General features: G+C 41.7%; 3 protein-coding genes across 3 annotated transcripts; all 3 read right to left on the reverse strand.

The window, feature by feature from the left end:
• Positions 1 to 8,526: 8,526 nt before the first annotated feature.
• On the reverse strand, positions 8,527 to 13,549 carry LOC133399566 (zinc finger protein OZF-like). The gene is made up of 2 exons (XM_061671132.1): positions 13,222 to 13,549; positions 8,527 to 11,308 (listed from the first exon to the last, which is right to left on the reverse strand). The coding sequence occupies exons 1-2, from the start codon at positions 13,547 to 13,549 to the stop codon at positions 10,362 to 10,364; spliced, it is 1,275 nt and encodes a 424-aa protein (XP_061527116.1). The 3' UTR covers positions 8,527 to 10,361.
• Positions 13,550 to 18,203: 4,654 nt separating this feature from the next.
• Positions 18,204 to 20,863, reverse strand: LOC133400219 (zinc finger protein 41 homolog). Its single transcript, XM_061672661.1, has 2 exons — positions 20,585 to 20,863; positions 18,204 to 19,862 (listed from the first exon to the last, which is right to left on the reverse strand). The coding sequence occupies exons 1-2, from the start codon at positions 20,760 to 20,762 to the stop codon at positions 19,129 to 19,131; spliced, it is 912 nt and encodes a 303-aa protein (XP_061528645.1). The 5' UTR covers positions 20,763 to 20,863; the 3' UTR covers positions 18,204 to 19,128.
• Positions 20,864 to 22,946: 2,083 nt separating this feature from the next.
• Positions 22,947 to 27,734, reverse strand: LOC133400181 (zinc finger protein with KRAB and SCAN domains 7-like). Its single transcript, XM_061672572.1, has 3 exons — positions 27,472 to 27,734; positions 26,411 to 26,725; positions 22,947 to 25,457 (listed from the first exon to the last, which is right to left on the reverse strand). The coding sequence occupies exons 1-3, from the start codon at positions 27,647 to 27,649 to the stop codon at positions 24,628 to 24,630; spliced, it is 1,323 nt and encodes a 440-aa protein (XP_061528556.1). The 5' UTR covers positions 27,650 to 27,734; the 3' UTR covers positions 22,947 to 24,627.
• Between the last annotated feature and the right edge of the window lie 110 nt (positions 27,735 to 27,844).

Here is a 27,844-nt window from a genome sequence, read left to right on the forward strand (position 1 = left end):
TGTTCAATCAACTTTTTTGCTGATTTTTCTCATGTTATTGAAGATTGATCCTCGCCTCCGAGGTATGACCCGTATGCCACCCTCAAGCTCTTCCTCGTTTTTGTCCTGTATCTTTCACCATAAACATATTTTGTATTTCCCGCAGCCAAGCCACTTCACTTCCGCCTTCCTTTCTCCCCAAAATCAAATCAATTACCCACACTCCTTTAGTAGAGCAGCAATATTTAAAGCAACAGACCAACGACGAGATATCCAGACTACATGAAGACGCTTGAGTGTTATGTTAGAGGTTTTAAAAATAATTACGTCAGCAATACATTTTGTCTTTTCCTTTATTTAATCTAATACTAATGTTGTGCTCAAGTATTCGAGTGGACTCTAAAATTGTATTCCTTGTGTTTTGAATAGTTTATTTTTTAAAACGACATCACGTCAAGTGGGATTAAATCCAAGTCAAATACAATCATACCTGTTACGCTTCACAATTTTACCGATGCAAAGACGATTAATCTATGTGAAGCCACTGATGATCACAGTAATTACCAACAATGATTTAACAAGTCAGGAAACATAAAATATTAACATGCAGCAATTTGTTTCTATAACCAAGTGTTTACATTTTCAAATTATAATTTCCACAACATTCCTAGGAAATCACAATATCACATCAATGGTGAGCTGTTTTTAGTACAGGCTCCCACCATGGATGTGGTCCTTGGAGCCAAACTGCTGCTCTGGAAAAGGAAGCAATATTCACACACACACACACCATAGTGTACATGTTTAAACACAGTATGTAAACATATACAATGTATGACATATGTATTACATATGCATTACATATGGGTCAGTGTCATATATTTGATCAGTAGCGGTAAAGACATGGCTTACTGAATTGTCTTTTGAAAAATCAATTAATTTTACCGATATCACTATTTGAGTGGCATGGTGGACGACTGGTTAGCATATCTGCTTCACAGTTTTGAGGACCGGGGTTCAAATCCCTGCCCCGCCTGTGTGGAGTTTGCATGTTGTCCCCAAGCCTCCACGGGTTTTCTCCGGGCACTCCGGTTTCCTCCCACATCCCAAAAACATGCATAATTGAAGACTCTAAATTGCCCGGAGGTGTGAATGTGCCCTGCGATTGGTTGTTTGTTTCTATGTGCCCTGCGATTGGCTGACGACCACTTCAGGGTGTACCCCGCCTCTCGCGCAGAATCAGCTGGGATAGGCTCTGGCAAACCCGCGACCCTAGTGAGGAAAAAGAGGTACAGAAAATAGATGGATGGATGGATGGATGAGTATTTGACTTATTGACAGTTGATTGGTTGATAGCTCCGCCTCTCTCCTCACACAAGTGTCCAAAACATGTGGCAGCAAGCCCAATGACACAACCACAAAGTCGATCACCGAACTGCAGCCTAGGGTATCCTGGTGCCAAGTGCATGGATGGACAAGCTTATGTTTGAACATGGTGTTCGTTATGGACAGTCTGTAACAGGCACAAAAATCCACTAACACAACACTGCTCGGGTTCTGATCGGGGGTGCCCTTCTTGAAATGTAGCCTAATTCAACTATTCTTAGTCTAACTTGGAACAGTAAAAACAGAACAGTAGAATATTATTACATGTAAATAATAATTCGATGCCTCGAGGTACGAGTGACCCGAATTTTTTTCGCGATACAAACCGTTGCTCGGATGATTTCTTTGCTTTGAATTGCTCGTGCAAACTTGAGATATGAGGAACAGTATGGTGACAGTGAACTCAACTCACTTCACAACTAACAGCAGTTTGGCAGATAGACCTACGAAGAAATTTACACTTTGTGTATTGAAAACAACCACATAGCTCAGCCTTTCAGTCCGCTGTCTTAATACTGTACTAACCAATCATGGGAAACGTCGTGACTTGCTAACGAATAGGATCTATGCGGCGTTGTTATAACCCTAAAAGCATCTGAAGTAAAATGATGGCGCAACACATAGAATACAATACTCACAAGCATATATTCTTCATCCTCTCCAAAGAATTACTAATATTACCAAGCAAAAGGTATGACAAAGAGTTTAATTCTTTAACTTTTATTTATTCGTGTCCTTAATGTATGTTTATAGCATTATTGACAAATTGGAGAAAAAAACTCCGTTCAGATCATCCATCATATATCCGTCCACATTCAAAAATTAAGAAATCAAGGAAAAGGAGCACCTAGAAAGCTAAAAAAAAAAATACACAGACAAATACATAAAGATTGATAGAAAAGATAGATACACCGACATAAACATAACTTAACATTTTAAGAAGATGCAGTCACGCCCAATAGTATTGGAAAGATAACAGATTTTTAAATACGTTTTGACATGTTTAAAAAAAAATAACATTCTAGATGTGATTAAGTATAGGCTTCTTGAAAGTGTCTTGAACTAGGGTGGGCAAACGTTTTGGCTCAGGGACCACATCGACTCTTAAAATTTGACAGACGGCCCATGCCAGGACCAGATGCACTTCTCAGAACACATCTGAGGTGTTCATCACTCAGCTGGGATCTGTAGGTGTTCATCACACTAAAAGTCTGTTCACACACATATGTAGAGCCAAACACCACCAGCATCCGGTGTGCCATCTTCTCATGCGTGAAAGTTTTACCACGAACGGAGCCGTGAAAGGGGTTGTCGCCCTTGTGTCTTCTCATGTGTGTGATTCCATTGCTCCTTTTTGAGAGAATGTTTCACCAGAAACTGAGCAACTAAAGGTTTGTTTTCGTATGTGTTCTCATGTGGTTTACCATGGTTGACTTTTGGGTGAATGTTCGGCCACAACTTGAGCAACAAAAGGGTTTTTCTCCTGTGTGTGTTCTCATGTGTGTTAACATGTTTCGCTTTGAAACAAATCTGTTCCCACATACTGAGCAACAAAAGGGTTTTTCTCCTGTGTGTGTTGTCATGTGGCGAACCATCATTGACTTAAGGAAAAATCCTTTACCACAAACTGAGCAACGAAAGGGTATTTCTCCTGTATGTTCTTTCATGTGTGCTACCATAATTCGCTTTGCAATGAATCTTTTCCCACATACTGAGCAACTAAAAGGTTTTTCTCCTGTGTGTGTTCTCATGTGTATTGCCACATAATCCTTTTGAGAGAATGTTTTACCACATAATGAGCAAGTAAAGGGTTTCTCTCCTGTGTGTGTTCTCATGTGGGTTTTCATGCTTGGCTTTAAAGTGAATCTTCTCCCGCAAATTGAGCAACAAAAGGGTTTTTCTCCCGTGTGTGTTCTCATGTGTCTAATTGTATTTTTTTTACCAAACCTTTTACCACAAATTGAGCAGGTAACCTTAATATTACACCTTTGCTTGCTGCCAATAGTTGTCTCCTTTTTAGCACATTTCAACTGTTTCTCGTCACCTTCGCAGTATGCGTCGTTCCTCGAAGGTTCTTCTATGTCATCATTGTGCGACAGTGGAGTGAAGAGGTTGTCTGGTGGTGGTCCTCCACAGTGGTCTCCACTTGGGCTGTGATGATGAAGCTGTAACGACTCGGGTTGTTTGTCTTCGTGGTTTTCACTCTCCGCAGAAACACCAGTCAGTGGCAACATGCCGATATCAGCCACTCCCGCTTCCTCTTTAAAATGGAGAGGCTGTGGATCCTTCTTTTCTTCTTTAACACGGGGGTCATGTGGATCCTTCTTTTCTTCTTTAACACAGGGGTCCTGTAGGTTATCCTGCTTCAAACTGGAGCTCCCCCATTGCAGTTGAGGGGGGAGTTCTTCCTGACGACCAATCAGCTGTTGGACATCTGCAGGAGACAAGCAACACAAACACAGTTGAAATCACACGGCTCAAATATACCGTAATATGTGACTCTCCAGCATGAAACCGATCAGAAGTCACACGACCAGGTCCAACACCCTGATGAAGCCCAGCGGAATGATACGCGTTGGTGTTTTTTAATGGCTGAGCCCTAAAAAATAAAGGCTTTTTACATTTGTTTTCCCACTGAGTGCCTGGATCAGGAATTTTTTTCCCCAACCTCTTTTTTTAAAATGGAAATGTTTGCCTTTTCAGAAAATGTATCTGGATAAAAACACACGTGACTTCCAATCAGTTTCATGCTGGAGAGTCACATATGACTTACATTAGTGATTCCCACACTGTTACTTGTTCTAGCAACGTGATAAGTGGCCGCCATCTTGGTATAATTAAAACAAAAATGGAATGAGCACTTCAAATGCCTCTAACCCCCTCTATAAGAAATACATTAAAAAAAAGAATTGATGACTTTAGTTCATGACCTTTTCTTAGAGAAGGGAGAGTAGAAGAGGCAAGTGTGGTGGACCAGGAAGTGGCAAGATTTGTGAGAAGATTAAAAATTGTCGCTAATTATGCATGGCCATGCAGCTGAACAGGACAGGTTAAACAAATAAATAAATGTGAAACTGGCAGTTATTTCCAATTCTATGAAACCATTTTAGATATTTCTTTTGGTCCATAAAATCCTAAATACTGAGCCGAATGTTCCGATTTTTTCTGAGGTGTAAGAGGGCATAAATAGGGAAGTACACATACATTTTGGTGAAGATCGGTGACAATTTTGGGACATTACGCGATGTAACGCTTTTTGCCCTCGTCATCTGAAGTAATGACAGCCTGCGGCCAAGTTCTCCTGTCTGTCACACAATGCCACCTACAGAAACGCCTGTGTCATCCATAGGTACTCCTTTGACATATTAGAGGCATTTGTGGTGGCGTCAATACAAAATTGAGCTGACGAAATCCGTTTATATGTGCGGAAATGACTCTACAAAGCACTTCCTAATGTGGGATGACGTGGCTGACGTGGAAACGCTTAGCGGCCATAAAACCATAAACACAGGGCCAATTGTTCTGATCATTTCAGAGGCGCAGGTGGTCATAAATAGGGTTGTACACATAAATGTTGGTGACGATCGGTCGCATTTTTGGGAGATTAAGCGACGAGACACTTTTGGCCGGGAGACCCTGTCATGACACCCAGCGGTGTGAGTCAAAAGTCCCATCTGCCACACAATGCCACCATGCACCCTACAGAAACGCCCTTGTCACCCATGGGAACTCCTTTCAAATGTCTTAGAAGTATTTGTGATGCAATCAATACAAAATCGAGCTACCATGCAGAAATGAATCTGCAAAGAACTGCTTCATGTGGGATGACGTGGCTCTTCTTTCCTCAAGTAGGCGCTTCACCGGTCAGATTTTTCAACAACAGGCCTTCCGACATGTTTCATAATCACTAGTTTCCCTCATTATTGTCGACTTTTCATATAGACATAAAAGGATGTTCAGTGAGGAAATGTCCTCCTCGCCTTCTGCCATGGACGTGTCAGGCTGAGATAGGCTGATGTGTCCAAAATGTGGGCGGCCCGAAGTTCGCCCGCCGGCTCCATCACGTTAAAGTCCTGCACCCACCCAACTGTTGGGGTTCGCCTTTTGGAGAGCTCCTAAGTGTAGTTTTAACGCCCTTCTTAGATAAATACAGTGTTGAAACTGTCAGGTGGGAGTTATGTGAACAGACCTTCGATGCGTATCACAACTTGAGTCTTGCAAACGGCTTCCAGTTGTCGTCGGTGTCGCTCGGTCTCCTCTCTCCCGCGACGAAGTTGCTCCTCGTAGGACGCGATCGTTTTTTCAAACAGCCCAAAGATTTCGTCGGCGGCCGCAATGAGTCGCTCCCTTACCAACTCTTTCAACATTTTGATGTAAAGTACAGTTATAAACGAGTACACAAGAACACAAAGATGAACGCACAACACAATGGCCCCTCTTCTGCCTTACGAACCTTCCTTTCCTATTCGACATCAACCGGAAGTACTTGGAGGAAAGGTCGTCCGAGTTCTCCAAAATGCTGACGAAAGCTGCCTCGATGTCACCTTTGGCGGAGGTTACTTCGGAGCAACCTTTCCGAAAGGGATTTTTTTTTTGTTTACCCACAATCCTTAAGTAGAGCAGCAATATTTAAAGCAACAGACCAGCCACGAGGTTTCCAGACTACACGAAGACGCTTGAGTGTTTACGTGCCGTCGAGTTATTTAGTTACATTTTGCCTTTTCTTTTATTTAATGTAATACTAATCTTATGTTCAAGTGGACTCTAAAATTGAGTTACTTCTGTTTAAATTAAGTTTATTTTAAAACCAACACGTCAACGGGGACGGATGTTTGACGACAGCTCAAGAGAGATCCTGTAGGCCGCAGGGGTCACCGACCTTTTTGCAACTGACTGATTCATGCGAAAGGCTCACAGTTTGATACACACCTGTAAAAATAACACATTTGCAGAAATTACCTTTGGTTATAGGATATTATTAATCATTAGTTATAGTGATCCATGTGAAGATACTGATCATATTAATGATTTCTCACAATAATTATCAACAACGGGGTAGGATACAGATATCAGTATGTAACATTTTATTTCTACAAATGTCTACAAGTATTTAAAAAAATGATCCCTGCTGGAAAAGGAAATCAATTATAGAGATTCATAGAAATGAAGTGTTGCATATTGATATTGATCTATGCGGACCCTCCGCACCCCGGTCACCAGCTCTTCCAGCTCCTTCCCTCAGGTAGGCGCTACCGATCAACGCAAACTAGAACTAGTAGACATTCCAACAGCTTCTTCCCTCTTGCGATCAACTTCTTAAACACCTAACCTATAATTCCATTACAATAAGCTGGCAATTTTTTGACTTGAGTTCGTTGTCACATTTCTGTGGGGCCAATTATGTATTACTCGTGCACTCACTGTAGTTGTCTCGCCATGCTGCACTATTTGCATATACTGGCCACTCATGCCAGAGTAGCATCTGCTCCATTTGCACACTGATTGAGGAGTATCTGTAACATTTGCACAACCGACATTGTCCCAGATGATCGCACTACTCGTCACTTTAAACCGCATACACTCCTTGAAGTCTCGGCACCCTTTGCACAATGGTCATTGCACCGGACTACTGCAATATTAGTCATTCGAACTGCTCTAAGTGCAAGAGGACTCTGCATCTTTTTGCACAATTGTTTTTTGTCAATGTCTTTATGTCTCCAAAGTGTTCTGTAAATTGACTGTCTGTCGTACTAGAGCAGGCTCCAACTACCGGAGACAAATTCCTTGTGTGTTTTGGACATACTTGGCAAATAAAGATGATTCTGATTTCTACCTTGTTAAATAATAATCATTGTGAGAAATCATGAACAATATCATTGTCTTCAAATAGATGAATAAACTTAATTAGTTTATAATAAAATAGAAATAATGGCGATTTCAAAAGTCTGTATCAAACTGGTAGCACTGTTAGCTCTGTTTCAAAAAGGTTGGTGACCCCTGGTCTACATGTGAAAATACATGAATCAAGGAGCATTAATAAAGCTTATAGCGAGAAACTTGACTTTAAGATACCTGTATGTCAGAGAATGAAAAGTTTTCATCGCAGCTTGCAATGCTAAGTTCTAACGTTTTCTCCTTTGATGGAGATTTTATGGCGGCAACGCATCAGTGACGTCAAATGGTCGCCATCATGCGGCTGTGGCGGTACCCTTTACATGTGATGTTTACATTTTAAGAACACCGCGAATTGTGAATTATTTGGAAAATGACCATTTGATTGTCTCACACACAGCAGTTCATCACTTTCTTGGTGCAGCCACAAGTGCAACACGAACACCAGTGAATCAAACAGAGCATTTTTAAAAAGAGCTTTGTCACTTCAATAAAAACAATACATGGTCTGATTCAGATGTATGAACATTAACCTCTTAAAAAAATAATAATAAATACATTTTAAAAATAATTAAATTGTACATAGCGCTAACTTCAAAGAATAGGGGTGACAAACTTGTTTTCACTGTGTGTCACATGGAAGTTAAGGTTTCCCTTCACGGGCCTGTTATGTGTGAAACCACATTTATTTGAAATTTCTAAGGGTTTATTGGTAAACCAAAAATCATAATTCTGTACCTACCGTAATTTTAAGGTCAAGGTTCCGTTCACATCGGGTACAGTACGGGAACAGAATGCAAAACAAAAATGTGTTTCATCTAAACAGGAACACGTTCAATGATATTTCAAATGAAAAATCAACAGCTAGAATCTTTACTTTTATGTGCAACACCAATCATTTGTCTTTCTTTTAATTAATAATAAACGACAAGAGTAATGTTTTCAACATTGTGAATTATGCAACAAAAACACTATCTACATTTTTCAAATTAAAAAAAAAAAAAAAAAGTTTATTGCCTACATATTGCCAGCCATTATTTGTATTAGAGATACGCTAAGCTGCACTATATTTGTCTATGGAACAGGCATGTGGCTAGAGTGCCAGGCAGTTACTTTTTCTTTCACTGACCTATAATAGTCTGTATGAGAATCCTAATAAAGGCTAGTATATCATATTACATAATTGTAATCCTTGCAGTTTAGCTAGACACATAGCTAACAATATGGTTCCTCCCAAAAACAGTGAAGCTTGATTTTTGGTGATATTTATTGAAATTGCATACTATGCAACTTGAGTTACAAAAATACATATTGGTAATAATCATGTCGTATTAAACACTGTTGAAAAGAAACAACAATAAATGGATGCAGCATGTAGACACATATAGACTCAAAGGGAAATATGTCTTGATTTATCACTACAGTTCAACTCAGGCTTTCAACTAGCTAACTTGCTAAGCTACTGGATAAAAAAACATGAACGATGCAAAGTTGCTTAAAATGCAAAGGAGCTCAAAGAGGTGAAACCCTGTCTAATCAATTATTACACTTCCAGGCGAACTGCATCCAGGGTGAAAGCGTTAAAAAAAATGAAATGTGCTACCTGATTTTCAGCTGCCACACAGCGTCACTTACTTTTACAAAACTGACCCACGCTTAATCCAACTGCTATAAAAGTATAGCTTCTCTTTACATTTTGTATGTTTGAATTTTTTGTACCGGTACATATTTTATAATGCTGTACTGTCACGTGTATAGAAATAGTCAGTAAAAGTCAGTTTACTAGGGATGTAATGGTATTATATTTGCACGGTTCAGTTTCCTCGTGGTATTAAATCGCACGGTACGATAATTATTGCGATATCATGGGAATTGGTATTGCAGAAATTTTCACTGTACAGGTGGGGCGAAGAGGTAAACCAAAAGAACTCTCCTTTTCTTGCTGGCCGAGTCCTCGATAGGCTTGAGACATTTATGAGTGTATTCCCACAGGTTTTTATGAAAATCATATTTTACTGTGCACGTCTATCCCCGTTCAGCCAACGTTTACATTTGTATAAAAAGCTATTATTACTGCAGCAATAATCACACTATGTTGACAATAACAAAATGTCAATTGAGAAATTGTCTGTTCACCAATTTGTCAGTATTTATTGTCATTTTGTAAATAGCATTAGAAATTGGATACTGCCTACGAACAGTGATTCCTTTGCAAAAATTCAAGTCAAGTCAGAAACACAAGCACACTCTTAACACCCACACAGGTATATACTGTAAATACAGAAAGAGCCAAGTAACAATAAATAAAATAACCAGAAATCCTTTTTAGTTTCTTTTTCTCTGTTTCGTGATATGCTTAAACTCAGCGGGTCGTCTCGTCTGATCTGAGGTCGGAAGGGAGGTGGACCTAGTACCCCACCCGCAGCCGTTCCCGGCCCGACGGGGGGCACATCGGTGCCGGTAATGGCTCCCGTTGGACTCATGCCCGGCTTTGTTACACTTGAGGGGACGGAAGCCGACGTGAGGGGCGCGTCTCGCTCGATTGATTCTCAGACAGGCGAGGTGATGATGACTGATGTGTCCTGCAATTCACATCAGTTGTCTCAACAATTCTTTTCATAGGACGATTAACGCACGCCCTTACATCACCTAGTTACAGCCGGGGCACAGATGCCGTTTCGTAGACATTTTGTAGACTTCCGTATTCACCGCCGCATTTCGGTCACGTGGGCGAGTTAGCCAATAAGTGTATTTGTTGTGAATCAGGTGCTTATATACGTAACAAGGAAGTGAAATTAGAGCTGTAGTAGCCCAGTTTAGCGACATGCCAGCTTATACCCAAAATTAAATTTAAAGGACAACGGCTCATTATTTTATACCGTGACAAGACCACAATGAGATCGAGGAACTTTTAATACTGCAATATGGTGATATTGCGAATATTGTGACATCCCGACAGTTTATCATTCAAAAGAGTTAAGGTTGAATAACTGCCCAGTTAAGCAGCATTTACAGGACTTCAGATATTTAAAATTTAATAAAAACAATACGTGGTCTGCTTTGGATATTTCAGCTCTATGAGGACTATTGTAAAACCTTTATTTTTACTTTTTGTGTGTCCGCATGTGTAGAGTCAAACTGTTGCTATGAGCATAGCTTTCACCACACACTAAACAATGGAAAGGTTTTTCTCCTGTGTGTATTCTCATATGTGTTCCCAAGTTTGACCTTACACTGAACTTTTTACTGCATATTGAGCAACGATAGGGTTTTTCTCCTGTGTGTTTTCTCATGTGTATTTCCATGCTTTCTTTTCTAGAGAACGTTGTGCCGCAAACTGAGCAACCAAAGGGTTTTTCCCCAGTGTGTGTCCTTGTATGTAATTCCAGATGTTCCTTTCGCGAGAACTTTTTACCACAAACTGAGCAACCGAAGGGTTTTTCTCCTGTGTGCGTTTTCATGTGTCTTGTCCTATGTCCGTTTCGAGCAAACCTTTTATCACAAATTGAGCATTTGTAGTTTTCTTTACGTGTTGGGTGTTTCTTGCGCTTTAGAGTTGTCTTTTTGCCAAGACTCTTTTTGCCAGGACTCTTTTTGGCATAACTCTTTTTGCCATAACTCTTTTTGCCAGGACTCTTTTTGACAGGATTCTTTTTGACAGGACTCTTTTTGACAGGTCTCCTTTTGCAAGGACTCGTTTTGCCAGGACTCTTTTTTCCAAGAGTCATCTTCTTTTTAGAGCATTCCGGCTGTTCGCTGTCACCTTCACAACCCGTGTTGCTCCTCAAAGGTTCTTGCGTGTGGTCACTTTGTGTAAATGGACCCAAGGGGATGTCTGGTGGTTGTTCTCCACTGTGGTCTCCACTCAGAGTGTCAAGAGGAAGCTGTGATGGCTCGGGTGGTTCCTCTTTACACTCTTCCACAGAAACGCCATTCAGTGGCAACACACTGACACTGGCCTCCTCCTTTTCCTCTTCAACGTTGGGGGGCTGTGGCTGCTCTTGCAGCTGAGTGGGAAGTTCTTCTTGGTGAGTAATCAGCCTTTGAAGATCTACAGGATGCAAGCAACATAAACACAGTTCAGCTCACATGGACCAAATATGAGATGTGGTAAGAGTCAGACTGGTCAAATTGATGTTTTTCCAAACAGAAATACTGTAACTTTCAGCTATATTCTTGACCAACCTAAGCACCACAGGTTAAGTCAAATATGTGGAAGACATAAGTAAATCTCAAGTCCCCACCTGAAAGTTACTAAATTTCAAGCTAGTGGCGTCAGGTCATTACTTGGGTTAAGCAAGCCATGAGTCACAACCTATAATTGCACTTTTGCCAATTTGCACTCGTACACGCATCTACAGTATACACATCTAGTATTGGCTATTACTTTGTCTTCTCAATTAAACGCACAACCGACCAGAGAGCTAAATAGTGAATTTGACATACTGTAGCTTTGTGGGTTTTACTGTAACAAAAAAAAAAAACACCAGATGTCATACTGTAGTTAGGATGATACTTTGCGTTCCAAATATTGCAGGTTGCCATTCTGTTTTCCCAATTCAAACAACATATAATCCTTGAAGCCAAATGTAACTATCTTCAGGTCTTCCTCCATTATATTTTCTTCATGAGGTGGCCACTCCTTTACATTGTGGTCAGTCACCAGGTTTGCGCAAATGTTATTTAAAAAAAAAAAAAATAAATAAATAAATAAAAAAACGTTTTTAAAAAGAAAGAGCAAAACAAATGGGCACACTTTCTTGAAAATTCTGATGTTCAAATGTAAATATAAACATGCAAGACTTGTTAACTCATGTAGTTATCATCTAAGTCGTGTCCAGTATCATTAAAGGGAGGGTTTGCGGTTTTCAAATTGCTAGCAAGACATTTCACTTTACAAGTTTCAACAAACTTACTGTGTGTAAACTTCTGACTTTGAAGAAAGTAATGAAAAGTTCTCCCCCCAAAAAATATCTATTATTCTGGCATTTAGCAAATGAGACAATTTTGGTAATCCTAGTTGTCCTAAAAGAGGAAAAGTTTACCATAGTCTGATTTCATACACTTGTTCTCAGTGAGAACAAGTGTATGAAATCAGACTAGTTCTCAGTGAGAACAAGTGTATGGGTCTTTTTTATATAGTGTATGTAAACTCCTGGTTTGTTTAATAGAGGTACCTTCCGTTGTGGCTCTTTGTTTAGTATTTCACACTTGGGTGCTCCCTTGGTTTTGAAAAAAAAATAAAATACCGGTATGCCATCGGTAACGGTCAAGGACGAAGGGAGTCACCACTGCATTTCAGTCGCTTTGGCAACACAAGGACCTCACAACAACGAGCTGCTGTCGGCCACAACTCACACCTCCCCAGTCTTAACCCCACCTCCGCTCTTAAAGGTGTACTCTCATAATTACATATATTACAATACTACTAAATTGCTCAAGAACTGCTGTCTGCTGAAGCCAAGGCTTGATCTACCGTTCTGTTTAATGTTCACTTTTTTTGTCTTTGGTGTTATATATTGCTTTGTAAAACACTGGTATGCCTTTTAAATACTTACGGAATAAAGTTGAATTGACTAATATACAGACCGTATTTATATTTTGATTAGGTTTTACCACTTCCGGCAGTCACGTGACGCCAAGGCTGTGTTCCGATTGGCTGATTGATAAAATCAAAATGGCTGCCGTCTGTTTTGTTTGCCGAACATGACCATGAAGCAAAAGTGATCATATTATACCAGATTTACACATACAGGCGTTTTGCACGTGTCAATGTTTGACAGCAAATTAAATTTTCCTAGACCGGAAATGTGCTGAAATAAACTGAATATAATTCTAACCAACTCCCAATACTACGGTGTCGCCTTTTTTTGTAAAAGAGGAAATTAGTTTGTTTGTTTTTTTAAACACCCTTATTGGGTGACGAACTGTTGACAATGTTAAGTGGACGTTTAGTGAGCATACCTTCGATGCGTATGACAATTTGAGTCTTGCAAACAGCTTCAAGTTGCCGCCGGTGTCGCTCGGTCTCCTCTCTCGCTCGACAAAGTTGCTCCTCGTACGACGCGATCGTTGTTTCAAACAGTCCGAAGATTTCGTCCGCCGCCGTAATGAGTCGCTCCCTTACCAAATCTTTCAGCATTTTGGCGCTGTAGTTCAACGATCGCACAACGTACACAAGTTGAAACTCGTGCTTGCTCCTCTTCCAAGCGTTTCCGAGCACTTCCTTATTCTTCTTTCCGCCCTTTTTGTCCACGACGACGTCACAACGCATTTGTTGCAAGCAAGGCATCTTACCGCCACCTCGTGGCGGTAGTCAAGATAGCCCAAGAGAAATACTGAAATGTCGGATTTTTGGAAACGGAGTCACATCTTGTGATTTACTGTTTAATGCAAGGGTTACCCGTTTGATACACAGTTCTGAAATTGCACATTTGCTCAGATTACCTTGAATTATATGTTATTATAAATAAGGAAATAATCATCGTCAATGTCATGTTGGTGACCTCAGCTGTAGATACTTCATTCATATGCAGTGGTTCTTGACAAAGCCCAAAGGAGATGGTGAGACAGTCTCAGGGGTTCAGCGGAGGTCAACCTTTTGCTGTCACCAAAGCGTAGCGCAAGTTGTCATTGCTAAGAAAGACTTTGACATTACGGTTGGTTCAACGTTATCTTTGTGAGCGATCCGCTTCGAGGATGGTCGCCAAGAAAATAAAGAAAAACAACAGACTTTCTTGGGAAAAATTATATGAGAGTGGCACTTGCCAAGGTGAATCCACACATTGGTAATGGGACTCTGTAAGGAAGGTGTGGCAAAACTTTGCGGTTGCACATATCGCACATGCCAGAAACCACCACTGCTACAAGTTGTGGGATACAGGACCACTGGCTACCCAAAAATTCTGAACCAAAAAAAAAAAAATCATCTTTTTTTGCTTTATCACCTCAGTTTTTTTCTTTTTAAAAACAAAAACAAAAAAAAGAATATATATTTATAAATACCATATAATTGCTTCACATATGTTTACTTACAATAATGAATTGGTTGCATTTTAAGATTTTTCTGTATGTTGTCCTTAGAAGAAAAGGTTTGGACAAACCTGTGTAAGGCAACAGTAGGTAATATTGACTTGCGGTAATATTCATTGTGGTTTTTTGTTTTTTTTGGGGGGAGGAATTTACGTTTTGTTTGTTTTGTTCTCCGAACACTGATCTGTTTGTGGAACTGATGTGTGGTTAATTTCGCGCACTAACGTCGGCAAATGAAATATGTTGATGCGTAATAGTTCTGTTGCACACTGAAACTCATGGTGAGGAATTAAGATGCTGGAATGCAATGTTTATGTGCTTATAATATAGTCACATACTCGAAAGTCACATTTGAACAAAATGTGCAAATGGAAAGCTGTAAGTACAGTATGGCTAATACTGGGAATCCCCCAAACATGTAGCACGCAGACAATGCGTGTCCCTCTCATGTGTATTATAATAATAAATTGAGTAATTAAACATGAGTCGGAGTCTTTGATATCCTCTTTGTTATGCTGATGTGCTTCTATTTGAATTCAAAAGATTCATTACAAATACCATACACACATTTACGCATGAACCTTAATCTCACAGGGCTGAATGTAGGTTACTGTATGAACACGTTTGTTGTGAGTTCTAAAAATAAATGGCATTTACCTTGTGGGGTGATCATAGCCAGCCACATGTGCTCCCATCACCCCTGAGAGAGCAGCGTCACCCATGATCGCAGCGATTCTCTCCTCGAACGGGGTAACTGAGGGTTTTTCTCCTGTATGCATAATCATGCATGTTATCAAAGTCTGTATTCTATCATAACCTTACCACAAATTGCAAAATGTGTTTTCTCCTCCTGTGTGATTTCATGTTTCTAATCAACATTGACTCAACCTTTTAAAAAACTGAGCAGGTAACATTCTTTCAGTGTTTGTGAAAGTTCCTTATTGCCAAGAGTAGTCTCAGTTTCAGAGCATTTCAACTGTTTGCGTCGTCACCTTCACAATCTGCGTTGCTCCTCAAAGGTTCTTCCATGTTGTCACTGTCTGACAGAGGAGGTTGTCCGGTGGTGGTCGTCTACAGTGTCTCCACTTGGTTTGTGATAATGAAGCTCTGACCACTTGGGCGGTATGTCTTCACTCTCCACAGACACACTACCAGTCAGTGGAAACTTGCCGACATCGGCCTGGGACAGGTTTGAAGACGAACCCGAATAAATGTTGACTCGATCGGGGTGCAACATCATGCCTAAATCATAGTTAGGTACGTATCTTGGTTTTAAGGGCACAGTTCGGTTCATTTGTTTTCTTTTTAGGAAAGTGCAAGAGAAAGTTTCAACAGTGAGAGTTATTTTTTACACCAATAACGACATTTGTTATTGCTTTGGTTACATCTGAAGAGTCTGGGAAATGCTGTTTAATTTTTCATTTTGCTATTCTTATATATATATATTTTTTTTTACTTATGGCTAATCATGCACCTCAACGCACCCGACTGTCAAACTACCTGAAGTTTGCAGATGACACCACAGTCATCGGCCTCATCAAAGACGGTGACGAGTCTGCGTATCGACAGGAAGCGGAGCGGCCGGAGCTGTGGTGCGGCCGACACAACCTGGAGCTGAACACGCTCAAGACGGTAGAGATGATCGTGGACTTCAGGAGGCATCCTTCGCCACAGCTGCCCCTCACGCTGTCCAGCTGCCTTGTGTCAACCGTTGAGACCTTCAAGTTCCTGGGAATTACAGTCTCTCAGGACCTGAAGTGGGCGATCAACATCAACTCTGACCTCAAAAAGGCCCAGCAGAGGATGTAGTTCCTGCGGCTTCTGGGCAAACAGAGCCTGCCGCGGGAGCTGCTGAGACAGTTGGACACAGCGGTCATCGAATCAGTTCTGTGTTCTTCCATCACAGTCTGGTTTGGTGCTGCCCCATAAAAGGACAAACTCCGACTCCAACGGACAATCAAAACTGCTGAAAAGATTGTCGGTACCCCCCTACCCACCCTTGAGGACTTGCACGCTGCCAGAACTAAGACAAGAGCGTGCAAAATCCTCTTGGACCCCCCAGACTTCGTGGATTTCCTCCTAAAACACGGCGTACACTCAAATCCAGAAAACGTCTTACGCACAAAAATATTCAGATGTATGAAATCAACGTGTATCAACGTGGAAATGAGCGCACATGTTGGAGTAGCCGACTCCTCCCTGTCCACGCCCACATTTATATATGCAAATCATATGGAAATGAACCCTGCACCTGAGATGCCGATCGCTGCGTGATCAGAAAAAAAGGAAAATGAGCAAGGTAATGTGAAGTTGCTCAATGAAGTGGAGGCAGGCAAGAAAATCCTCTTTGGCACGCTGTCCGACGGCGTTAACAACACGCGCAAGAGGAGCGAATGGGACAGCGTGTGTGCGGCTGTCAATGCTGTGCAGTGCGAATAGTGTGCACACGCTGAACTAAAAAAGAAGTGGTCAGACATTAAGGTGGATGTGAAGCGGAGGACAGCTGCCCACCGCAAAAGTGTGGCCAATAAAAGGCGGAAGAACCGGCGCGGAGGGCCTCACCCCGTCCGAGGAGAGAATCGCTGCGATCATGGCTGACGCTGCTCTCTCAGGGGTGGTGGGAGGACATGTGGCTGACTATGATCACCCCACAAGGTTAAGACCATGTATTTTTAGAACTCATAACAAATGTGCTCATACAGTAACCTGCACTCAGCCCTGTGAGATAAAGGTTCATGCGTAAATGTATGTGTGGTATTTGTAACAAATCTTTTGAATTCAAATAGAATCACATCGGCATATCAAAGAGGATATCAAAAACCTTGACTCCTTTTTGATGACTCAATTTATTATTTTAATACACAGGAGAGGACACGCACACTGGCAATAAATCATGTTGTTTTTTTAGGAGAAGAGGGGTAACACATTTGAATCATGTGCAACCGATGTACATGTTTAAATGAAGTAAATTCAAAGGACTCTTTTTTTCAGTGCATGTGCTGGAGTCACGAAGCGAATGTGAGGGCAACAGGCGGTATAAATGATCGACTTGATGTATAAATAGCAGTGGTTCATTAAATACACTGGTTAACAAATGAATTCTCAGTCCTTGCCTCAATTGCATTCTTGAAATCAAATGTTGCCGGGAATGAATTGTTCATCAGTGCTAATTATTCATGTGTCTGGTGTGCAGATTTATGGGAACAGTTTCCCAGCGTCACCTGTCGCCAAAGCACCAAAAGCTGCAGAAACGTGCGTACGCCGGCCATGCAGTTGGCGTGAAGCACCGCACATTTCCACGGTCACGTCACTCTTGATACATCTGACCATTGCCGTGAAAAAGAACGGACGCCACGTTTTTGTGCGTACGCACCTTTTGTACATGAGGCCCCAGCTCTTCCAGCTCCTTCCCTCAGGTAAGCGCTACCGATCAATGCAAACTAGAACTAGCAGACATTCCAACAGCTTCTTCCCTCTTGCAATCAACTTCTTAAACAGCTAACTTACAATTCCATTGCAACTTGTTGCCATTTTTCTTTGTCTTGAGTTTGTTGTCACATTTCTGCGGGGCCAATTATACATTACTCGTGCACTCACAGTAGCAGTCTCGCCACGCTGCACTATTTGCATATCTGTTGTTGACCAATACTGGCCACTCATGCCAGAGTAGCATCTGCCCCATTTGCACACTGATTGAGGAGTATCTGCAACATTTGCACAATCAACACTGTCCCAGATTATCGCGCTCCTCGTCACTTTGAATCGCATACACTCCTTGAAGTCTCGGCGCCCTTTGCACAATGGTCATTGCACCGGACTATTGCAATATTAGTCATTCGAATTGCTCTAAGTGCTAGAGGACTCTGCATCCTCTTGCACAATTGTCAAATAAAATAAAATAAATTGTACCGGCATTACCAGAAAATTAGCAAACCTTTATTGCTCAGTGACTGTTTTTGTCAATGTCTTTATGTCTGAAAAGCGTTCTCTGTCAATTGACTGTCTGTTGTCGTATTAGAGCGGCTCCAACTACCGGAGACAAATTCCTTGTGTGTTTTTAAGACATACTTGGCAAAATAAAGATGATTCTGATTCTGATCAGCTGTTCTGGACCCAAATGATCCCAGGATTTGTGTTCAGGGGAAGTCAACTTAAAACTCCGGTTTAGAGTAAGAGCATGTTGAACCTGCTTGCTGGAATACCCCCTAGGTTGAGACCGACACGAAGGCGACAGCTAGAACAACAGTCAACATGAAAAAATATGTATTGATGAACATCCCACCGAGCGTATACCTAAAATTCTGAGAATCTTTTCCAAAGCATCTATTAACAGTTACAAAAGAACCTGTTTCAAATTCAACCGTGAAACAGAGCTGTTGCAACAGGGGGCCACTCTCAGTGTCATGTTGGGGGGGGGGGGGTGGCTTCACTTCACTGCCCTCATTCCTTGCAGCCTGTCTCGTAGTCCGGCTGGTATGAATATTGGCATATATCGTAATAAACAAAGCTTGCGAAGATAACCGTTATTCTCATCCACAACCATCATTTATTATTATTATTTTTATTTATTTTTTTACTTGCGGACCCACGCAGACACATGAAGACTGTGTCGTCTTGGTGGCCGAACATTTGGCAGCCATGGGGATTGAAAATCCTCTGTAAACACATGATTACTGATTAGTTGGCTTCTGGTTTTAAAAGTTGACACGGGGAAGTAAAGTCGCCTTATCGACTAGTCAGTTCAACCCCTAATTTGGAGGGAACTGCACGCCCAAGTTTGCAGTTCTTCAGACTAATACAATTGGATAAAAACAATACATGGTGCAAGGTAACAGAGGATTACTGTAAAACCATGATTCTCTCAATGTTGTGTCCCCGCATGTGTGCAGTCAAACTGGACCTATGAGAATAGCTTTCGCCACAAACTGAGCAACTAAAGGGTTTTTCTCCCGTGTGTGTTCTCATGTGTGTTCTCATATACGACTTATGAGAGAATCTTTTACCACACAATGAGCAACCAACAGGTTTTTCTCCCGTGTGCGTTATCATGTGTGATTCCACATGTTCTTTTCGAGCAAATGTTTTCCCGCAAACAGCGCAACGAAAAGGTTTTTCACCTGTGTGTGTTCTCATATGTCTAATCATATGTTGATTTTTAGCAAAACTCTTACCACAAAATGCACAGCTAAAACGTTTACGCAATTGTAAAGTTTTCTTTTTGCCAGGGGTTGTCTTCTCTTCAGAGCGTTTCAACTGTTTGTCGTCACCTTCACAGTCTGTCTCGCTGTCGGGGAGCATTTCAGCATCGTTGTCTGACAGTGGCGCCAAGAGGTTGTTTGCGGGTGGTCCTCCACAGTAATCTTCACTTGGACTGCGATGAAGCTGTGTCGATTCAGGTGGTTCGCCTTCATCGTCTTCACTCTTCACAGAGATGACAGTTGGTGGCAACTTGCTAACATCAGCCTCTTCCTCTTCCTCCTTAAAGTGGAGGGGCTGCTGCTGGTCCGAACTGGAGGTCCCGCCGTATGGCTGAGGGGAAAGTGCTTGTTGACGAGCAATCAGCTGCTGGACGTCTGCAGGACACAAGCAACACAAACACTGTTTATGTTGTATTTCTACCATACCGTCAAAAATATTTGTTGAACAAAAACAACTTTGTCATTGTGTTATGGAATGGTAAAATGTCAGACATATTGGTGTACAATATAATCACAGACACGTTTTTTTGTTTTGTTTGTTTGTTAGCTTTAGCCACAAAGACATGGAAAACGAACTCAACGAGAGAAAGGCGACGTCGTTTTGTCCGAGCATTTCCAGTGAGGGATTCAATGATTTCAATTGTTTTACATACAGATAACAGAGGAAGTACATTATAATTCCCTTGTTGCACGGCAAAAGTGAGAGACTCAAGAGAGGACGGCAACGTTTGACCACAGGGCTGAATATTTTTCTCACTATATCGCCGCCGGCCACCGCACACCGTCTCCAGCTTGTCTCTTGTTGCGTGCGGAGCGGGCTCCTACACCTCCTTCATAGGTCAAATGCCCTGAGATCAAGTCTGTTGTGAATTGTCGCTGGAAAAATACAATTGACTAGAATTCAATAGGGACCCGACGACGTGACGTCCAGCTAGCGTTCCGATTGGATGATTGGGAAAATCAAGATGGTTGCCTTTGGTTCGTTTTGCTCTGTACATTTTAATGTCACCTGACGGGAACGCAGACGTAGTGCGTGGCACGCTCTTCTTAGCTGATGAACATGGTGTACATTCGAAGTAGACGTGTAGTACACAGACCTTCGACGCGGAGCAACATTTGAGTCTTGCAAACAGCTTCCAGTTGTTGTCTTTGTCGTTCGTTCTCCTCTCTCGCCCGATAAAGTTGCTCCTCGTACGACGCTATCGTTCGTTCAAAGAGCACGTAGATTTCGTCGGCCGCCGCAATGAGTCGCTCCCTTACCAAGTCTTTCAACATTTTGATGTTCTAGACAGTTAAGCGACCCCACAAGGGAACAATTTGTCCAACTGACGTAGGGGTTGCTACGCTAACTTCCGCTTTTCCTCTTTTTTGTTCGATGATTTTACACGCATAGACGTCAAATACACTGCCTTGAGCGAATTGGCCGGGTGCTGCCATGTGTATGCGCGTCCGCCATATTGAATGTGTCATATTTGCCCTGTAAACTAATGCAAGTAAATGGACTGAATTTTAAAAAGCTTCTTTCTACAAACGTTATGCATCTCATTCACATAAACACCAACATATTTGGGAACTTGGCACCAAACACTTAAAAGTGACGCACATAAACGTACCATATGTCACTTTTAAGCTAATGATTATGAATGTTTCCTCCCTCGTATATTTCAGTATTTATCATGACAGTACATTGGTAGCTGTAAACCATCATACAAACATAAGTCAAGTTTATTTGTGTAGCCCTAATCACAAAAGTGTCAAAGCGCTTCACAGGCCCACAGCAGACACAAATCAGCGACATCCTCCGTTCTGAAGACCCCAATTGGGCAAGACAAAACCCGCCATTTGGGGAAAAAAGACACCTTCTGCAGAGACCATGGATGAAGGGATACCCCTTCAAGGAATCCCAGGGGGCAACATTCATCACAAAGTACTTCATGGTGCTGTACAATGTTAGTTGAAACAGTGTAGGAGTCCATTTAATGAGATGAAGCGCCACAGCACCTTCAGGAAAGTGGTTCTTTCTTTCCCACCAACCCGAACCCATCCTAAACCGCCTTAAGCCCCAACCCTAGTCCTAAACATAACCATAACAAACTTCTTTGTTTTGATTTCATACAAATGTGATACACGTTTGCTCTTTGATGTTGAAACTGCGGCTACTTTGGTCGTACTTCTTCACTCTTTTACAGAGACACCAAGTGGCAACTTGCCGATATCAGCCTGGGACTGGTTTAAACATGAAACTGCAGAAATGTTGGTGCCGACCCCCAGAGAATGCTGCCCTGAGCGAGTGCCCATATCAGAAACCGTCACCGCATGCGTCTAACCATGGTGTCTGCTCGCCAGAAGCTGAGCTGCGCTGTATTTGTATATGGACTAGGCATCTGGCTGACACTCGACAAGTTTTAACACTTTTTATCTCATACTTAATATGTTCTATGTGGGAACCCTAATAATCGTGACATCATATTAGATGATTGCCCCTGCATTTGTTTTTCATTTGTATGGTTAGTATACTATCCTTGCAGCTCACCTAGGCAGGTCGCTATAACAATATGGTTCCTTCTTGAAGTCCTCGTTCCCGGGTATTTTTTCAATTTGCATACTGTGAAACTAAAGCTACAAACAAGTATTGGTTCTAATCGTGTTGTATTAAACACTTTTGAAAAGACAATAATGAAAAGTATAGGGGCCTGGCTAGGCAGAATTTGTTTTACCTTAACCAAGTGTTTTGGGTGGGTCATCACGTTGAAGACCAGGACTTGTCTCCATGCAAACGATAGACAGACAGTCTGTAAAGGTGGCCTCAAAGTCATTCATTGTTAGGGAAAATATGTCAATCTCTACAATTTAGGTGCCTTAATCAATTATTATTTTGGTGTTTATTTGTCATTGAAGCGGACCAATTCATTTGTCTTGAGCATGGGTGCGTGACATCATTGTGAATGGCTGGCTGCATTACAACTCACTGTGTACCAGGATTATTCCTTTAGTTCGGTTGTGTGCGACGATGACAAAGTGACTAAAACTACACGAGTGTCTTGCTAGCATTAGCCATTACTTGTTGCATCACATTGCGTTATTACGTGATGTTAATTACCATCTATCAGATATTTGATCCTACTGGATGTAGGGTGAGTTTTCTTTCTGAATAAGAGCGTAATAAATAGAGTTTGATATTAACATATTTGATGTCACTAACTTAGCGTTGTTCATAATTTGTAATGCACTCATTCATCCTGTCGGGGTTTACTTTTAAATCTGTATTTGGTCTCTCTCTCTTAGAAAACCCACACGCATGCACACACTTGAAGTGTGAAACCCAAATACAGTATCTCTTTTCTCCTTTCATTTGGTTCTTTGCATTTATACATAAAAGGAAACGTTCTTACGCCCCTCCTGATAGGTTTGCTTTGAATTCACGACAGTAGCCTTGTTTTGTTTTAAATTGAACTACTCATTTTAATTCTCAAAATGTTGCTGTTTTGAATGAAAAGGACATTTTGTTTTGAATATGACAGTATTCTCACGTGGCCTGACCAGGCTCAATAAAACGACCTTTGACTCATTGCGAAATGTATATGCGGCCCTTCAAGATATGCATTTGAGTAACCCGGATCTAGCACGTGAACAAGTAAAGTATCAAAGGGAAACATCATCACTTCTGATTACAGTCAAGCGAGGGCTTGCTAGTTAACTAGCTAACGTGCTAAGCTACCACATGAAAACATGAACAATACAAAGTTACGTAATACACAAAGCAACATGAAAAATTTACCATAACGGCTCTTTCACTTGGCAAGGCGTCTGACGCCCTCGACTTGCCCGTTCATTGTGTGTATGCTGAGGTGGCGTCAGCGCGTTTTGACGTGACGCAGAGTATCGCGCCAAAGCAGAGGGCGTCTGATGCTCAGCGTCGAATCATCGGATAGAAAAAAAATTGTATTCGGGAGCTTTGACGCAGTGACATCAAAAAGCTCCTCCAATGGGAGCGAAGCGGGTGGAGTGATTTCTGTCTGCTATTTTGGTGGAGTTGTACTGTAAATGGCAAGGGGGAAATGGAGGAAGGCATAATAATTGCAGTGTCCCACTATTCCAAACTTTGGACCGCTCGAAAAATACTATACCGAGACGTCTGTACGGGAGGCTTTCAAACTCCTTTTCAACGCTCCCCGCTCAGCCTGAAATACACCTCGAAGCACTGTTCATGAGAAACTGCAGTGTGAAAAGGCCTTAACTTAACTTTCAGACAGATGGTATCCAACGTGCAAGCATTAACCGAAGAAATTTGCTGCCTGATCTTTAGCCGACGTACACAGCGTCGCATACGGTTACAAACTGAAACAATGCTTTGCTGCCATTGCATTGTAAATAACTATTTGTCAACTAGGGCGCAATGTTACATCACACGACACAAAAGTAAAATAACTACACTCATGTAGGAGGACAACACAAGCAGAAGTCGAGGAAAGATCAGACCCGATCTGGCCCGCGGGCCTCAAGGTTGACACCTGTATTCTATGTGAAGCCCGAAGCACAACACAAGTAAATCATTACCAGTGAAGATAAGGAAATTGAATAAAGATGACCTTGATAATGAATCAGCTTTGCAACATGATTTGCATTTGTTACTGCACAGCAAAACACAGCATTTACAACAACAAAAAAAGAGAACCCCCCTCAGTTTAGAGGATTTCCACCGATCTCTCAAGGAACACAGAATATTGTGTTCTATGGCTATATAAACATGGCACCCACCGAAAAAAAGATTAAGTTCCATCACTCAAACAGAAAAAAAGTTTGTTTCTATCTTTTGCCTTTCTTTAGTAGTTTGCGGTAGTACATTGGTAAGTAATACCAAAATTCTAAAATTGTATGATGCACTGCTGCCATCTAGTGTCCGTTTTTATGGGGATTAAAAGTGCTCTCAGGCCTAGTCCTATGGTGAGAAGTGACGTCAGCCCCCTTCTGAAGCCTGTGGCGCACAAAAACGTCAAAGACGTAAAACTACGTCTTTGGGATTAGGTGATCAAGTTCTAAAAGACGTTAAAACTACGTTTTTTTTGGTATTAAATGGGTTAAAAACAACGTGGTCCACTTTGGATGCCGCGGTATTGTGGGGGACTACTGTAATTTTGTTTTACTCTTTTTTATGTATCTGCATGTGTCTGGTCATATTGGACCTTTGAGCAAAGCGTCCACCACAAACTGAACAACTAAATGGTTTTTCTCCTGTGTGCACTCTCATGTGTTTTTCCAGACTTTCATTTCTTGAAAATTTCGTTCCGCAAAATGAGCAACTAAAGGGTTTTTCTCCTGTGTGGGTTCTCATATGTTTTTTCATACTTTGTTTGACAGAGAATCTTGTACCGCAAATTGAGCAGCGAAAGGGTTTTTCTCCTGTATGTGTTCTCATGTGCAATTCCACATGTTCCTTTCGAGAGAATGTTTTCCCGCAAACTGAGCAACAAAAGGATTTTTCCCCTGTGTGTGTCTTCTTGTGTCTCATCCAATGTGACTTACAAGTAAAAGCTTTACCACAAACTGAGCAGCTGAAATGTTCTTTAAGTGCGTGACACTTCTGGCGTTTTCGAGAACTTTTCTTGTTAGGAGTTGCGTCTTTTTGAGAACGTTTCGACGGGTTGTCGTCGCCTTCACAGTCTGCGTCGCTCTCCAAAGGTTCTTCTGTGTCGTCACTGTCTGACATTGGAGCCAAGAGGCTGTCTTGTGGTTGTCCTCCACAGCGGTCTCCACTTGGACTGTGATGACAAAGCTGTGACCACTCAGGTGGTTCGTCTTTCTCTTCTTCGCTCTTCACAGAGACACCAGCAAGTGGCAACTTGCTGACATCAGCCTCCTCCCCTTCCTCTTCAAAGTGGGGGTGCTGTAGATGCTCCAGCTCCAAACTGGAGATCCCCCACAGCGGCTGAGGGGAAAGTTCTTCCTGCCGACCAATCAGCTGCTGGACGTCTGCAGGACACAAGCCACACAATGTGTAAAGTCATACTAAAGGCAAAGTGGTGTTTTCCAAATTAAAATATCTTTCAGACATCCTGGTAGCCAGCCATAACAACCATGTTTTTTTTGTGTGTGTTAGCAGCTAACCAAGTCAACACAAAGACAGACAGGCAATGTTTGACTTAAACTTAAAATAATGTATAGTGTAAATAATGGCATAACAGGTGTGTCAAAGTTGTTTTCATAGTTGGGCGAACACATAAATGTTAGAATCTCTAGTGGTGTAAAGGTAGGCCGAAACTCACCGTTTGGTGCCTACCTCGGTTCAGTTTACATTGGGTAAGAAGACTTACATTTATCTACAACTACAGTCAAAATGACGCCTCAACAGCCTGAACGTTAACTTTTTAGGAAAGAGCAACATCAATCGTTTGTCGTCTTTTTAGGAAATTAAAAATGCAAAAGTACAAGTTTCAAAAGTGTGCTTTATGCTACATAAACAATGATGGCTTTGGTTCTATCTGAAGAGGCCAAATACTTTTACTTATATATGGCTAGCCATCATGTCTGTAGACAGAAGCTGAGTCGCACTGTATTTGTTTACATATCGATCAGCTGCGTGGCAAGATTGCGAGGTATTTATATTTCTTGTCCCTGACCGAATATGTTGCACGCTGCAACCCTAATAATTACTACATCATATTACATAATTCCACCTTAATTTTGTTATCATTTCTGTGGCTAGTATATTGCCCTTGCAGCTCAGCAAAGCAACAACCTTTCTCCTTGGCAGCTTTGAGAATGTTTTACCGCAAACTGAGTGAAACACACAAGAAGCTCTTGTGTGTATGCTCTCATGTGTGTCCACTTTCATCCCTAGAGAATGTTGTACTACAAACTGAGCACTGAAAGTTGTGTTCCCTTCTGTGTCTTATCATATGTCTGCTTCGAAAAAACTTCGTCACCTTCACAGTCTGTGTCGCTCCTCAAAGGTTCTTCGTCGTCACTGGGTGACAGTAGAGCTAAGAGGTCGTCTGGTGGTGGTCCTCCACAGTGGTCACCACTTGGACTGTGATGAGAAAACTGTGACCATTCAGGTGGTTGGTCTTCATAGGCTTCACTCTCCATGGAGACGCCATTCAGTGGCAACTTGCAGACACCAGCCTCCTCCTCTTCCTCTTTAACGTGGGTGGGCTTCGGATAGTCTTCCTCCAAACTGGAGCTCCCCCACTGCGGCTCTGGGGCAAGGTCTTCCTGGCGACCAATCAGCTGCTCGATGTCTGCAGGACACAGACACAACTTAGCTCACATGGATCAGATATTATACAGTATGATATGTGGTTACAAAGTCAGACTGGTCAAAGTGGTGTGATCAAACAAAAATATCTTTCACATATATTGGTGACCAACCAAGTCTTAACCTTCAAGTTTCAAGCAAATCCCAAGGCACTATGGTAAAAACCAAGAAAGTCAAGTATCAACCAGAGTCCTCGACTCAAGTATCATGAAAACCAAGTCAGTCATTTTGCACGTTTTAGCCAAGGAAAATCCCCAAAATGGCTAATTAAGTCTTACTCAAGTCAAGTAATGTGGCTTGTTTGTTTGTCAGCTGCGAGTCCTAGTAGCCGCAAAGAAATGAAAAGTGATAATGAAGTGAGAAAGGCAGCAGTTTACCACGGTGGGACTATTTTAAAGTTAGAAAAAGTATATGTATGTAAATAACATTATGACGCCGAACTGGGAAGTTCTTAAGCACATAATGTATATATATTTCATATACAGGAATCGAGCCGTCACGTGACTCGAAGGCAGCGTTCCGAGTGGCTGATTGCGGAAAATCAAGATGGCTGCCATCAGTTTGTTTTGCTTGCTATCGTAGCAATTATACTGTAATTACACATACATGCGATCAGCATGTCACTCAATTTCATTTTAGTAAAATTCAACATTTGTGTAGTTTTTAACGTCCATAATAGATAAATAAAATGTTGTAAATGTTGAGAGGAAGGAAGTTCAGTGAGCACACCTTCGAGGCGTACGACAATTTGTGTTTTGCAAACGGCTTCCAGTTGTCGTCGGTGTCGCTCGGTCTCCTCTCTCGCTCGACAAAGTTGCTCCTCGTACGACGCGATCGTTCCTTCAAACAGTCCGAAGATTTCGTCGGCGGCCGCAATGAGTCGCTCCCTTACCAATTCTTTCAACATCTTGATGTTTTAGACAGTTCAACGAGCACACGAGAACACAAGTTGCCGTCCCGTTAAAACGCGGTCTGCTATGCAGTGCTATCTTTATCTTCTTCTTCTTCTTCTTCTGTTTTTTTGGCGATTGGCAAACCAACTTATTGGTGTATTACCGCCACCACCTGGACCGCAGTATGGAACAGGCGCTTGAACAGTAAA

The sequence above is a fragment of the Phycodurus eques genome, chromosome 3 (genome assembly GCF_024500275.1).
Source record: "Phycodurus eques isolate BA_2022a chromosome 3, UOR_Pequ_1.1, whole genome shotgun sequence".
In the NCBI taxonomy this organism is placed as follows: Eukaryota; Metazoa; Chordata; class Actinopteri; order Syngnathiformes; family Syngnathidae; genus Phycodurus; species Phycodurus eques.

Bases quoted from the DNA above. Each gene is read 5' to 3' on its own strand.
- LOC133399566 (XM_061671132.1), bottom strand. From the start codon at position 13,549: ATGCCTTGCTTGCAACAAATGCGTTGTGACGTCGTCGTGGACAAAAAG. The intron at 11,309-13,221 runs GTATGCTCACTA...TGCATCCTGTAG, and splicing joins AATTGTCATACGCATCGAAG to ATCTTCAAAGGCTGATTACT.
- LOC133400219 (XM_061672661.1), bottom strand. From the start codon at position 20,762: ATGTTGAAAGACTTGGTAAGGGAGCGACTCATTGCGGCGGCCGACGAA. The intron at 19,863-20,584 runs GTCTGTGTACTA...TGTGTCCTGCAG, and splicing joins AATGTTGCTCCGCGTCGAAG to ACGTCCAGCAGCTGATTGCT.
- LOC133400181 (XM_061672572.1), bottom strand. From the start codon at position 27,649: ATGTTGAAAGAATTGGTAAGGGAGCGACTCATTGCGGCCGCCGACGAA. The intron at 26,726-27,471 runs GTGTGCTCACTG...TGTGTCCTGCAG, and splicing joins AATTGTCGTACGCCTCGAAG to ACATCGAGCAGCTGATTGGT. The intron at 25,458-26,410 runs GTGACGAAGTTT...TGTGTCCTGCAG, and splicing joins GAGCGACACAGACTGTGAAG to ACGTCCAGCAGCTGATTGGT.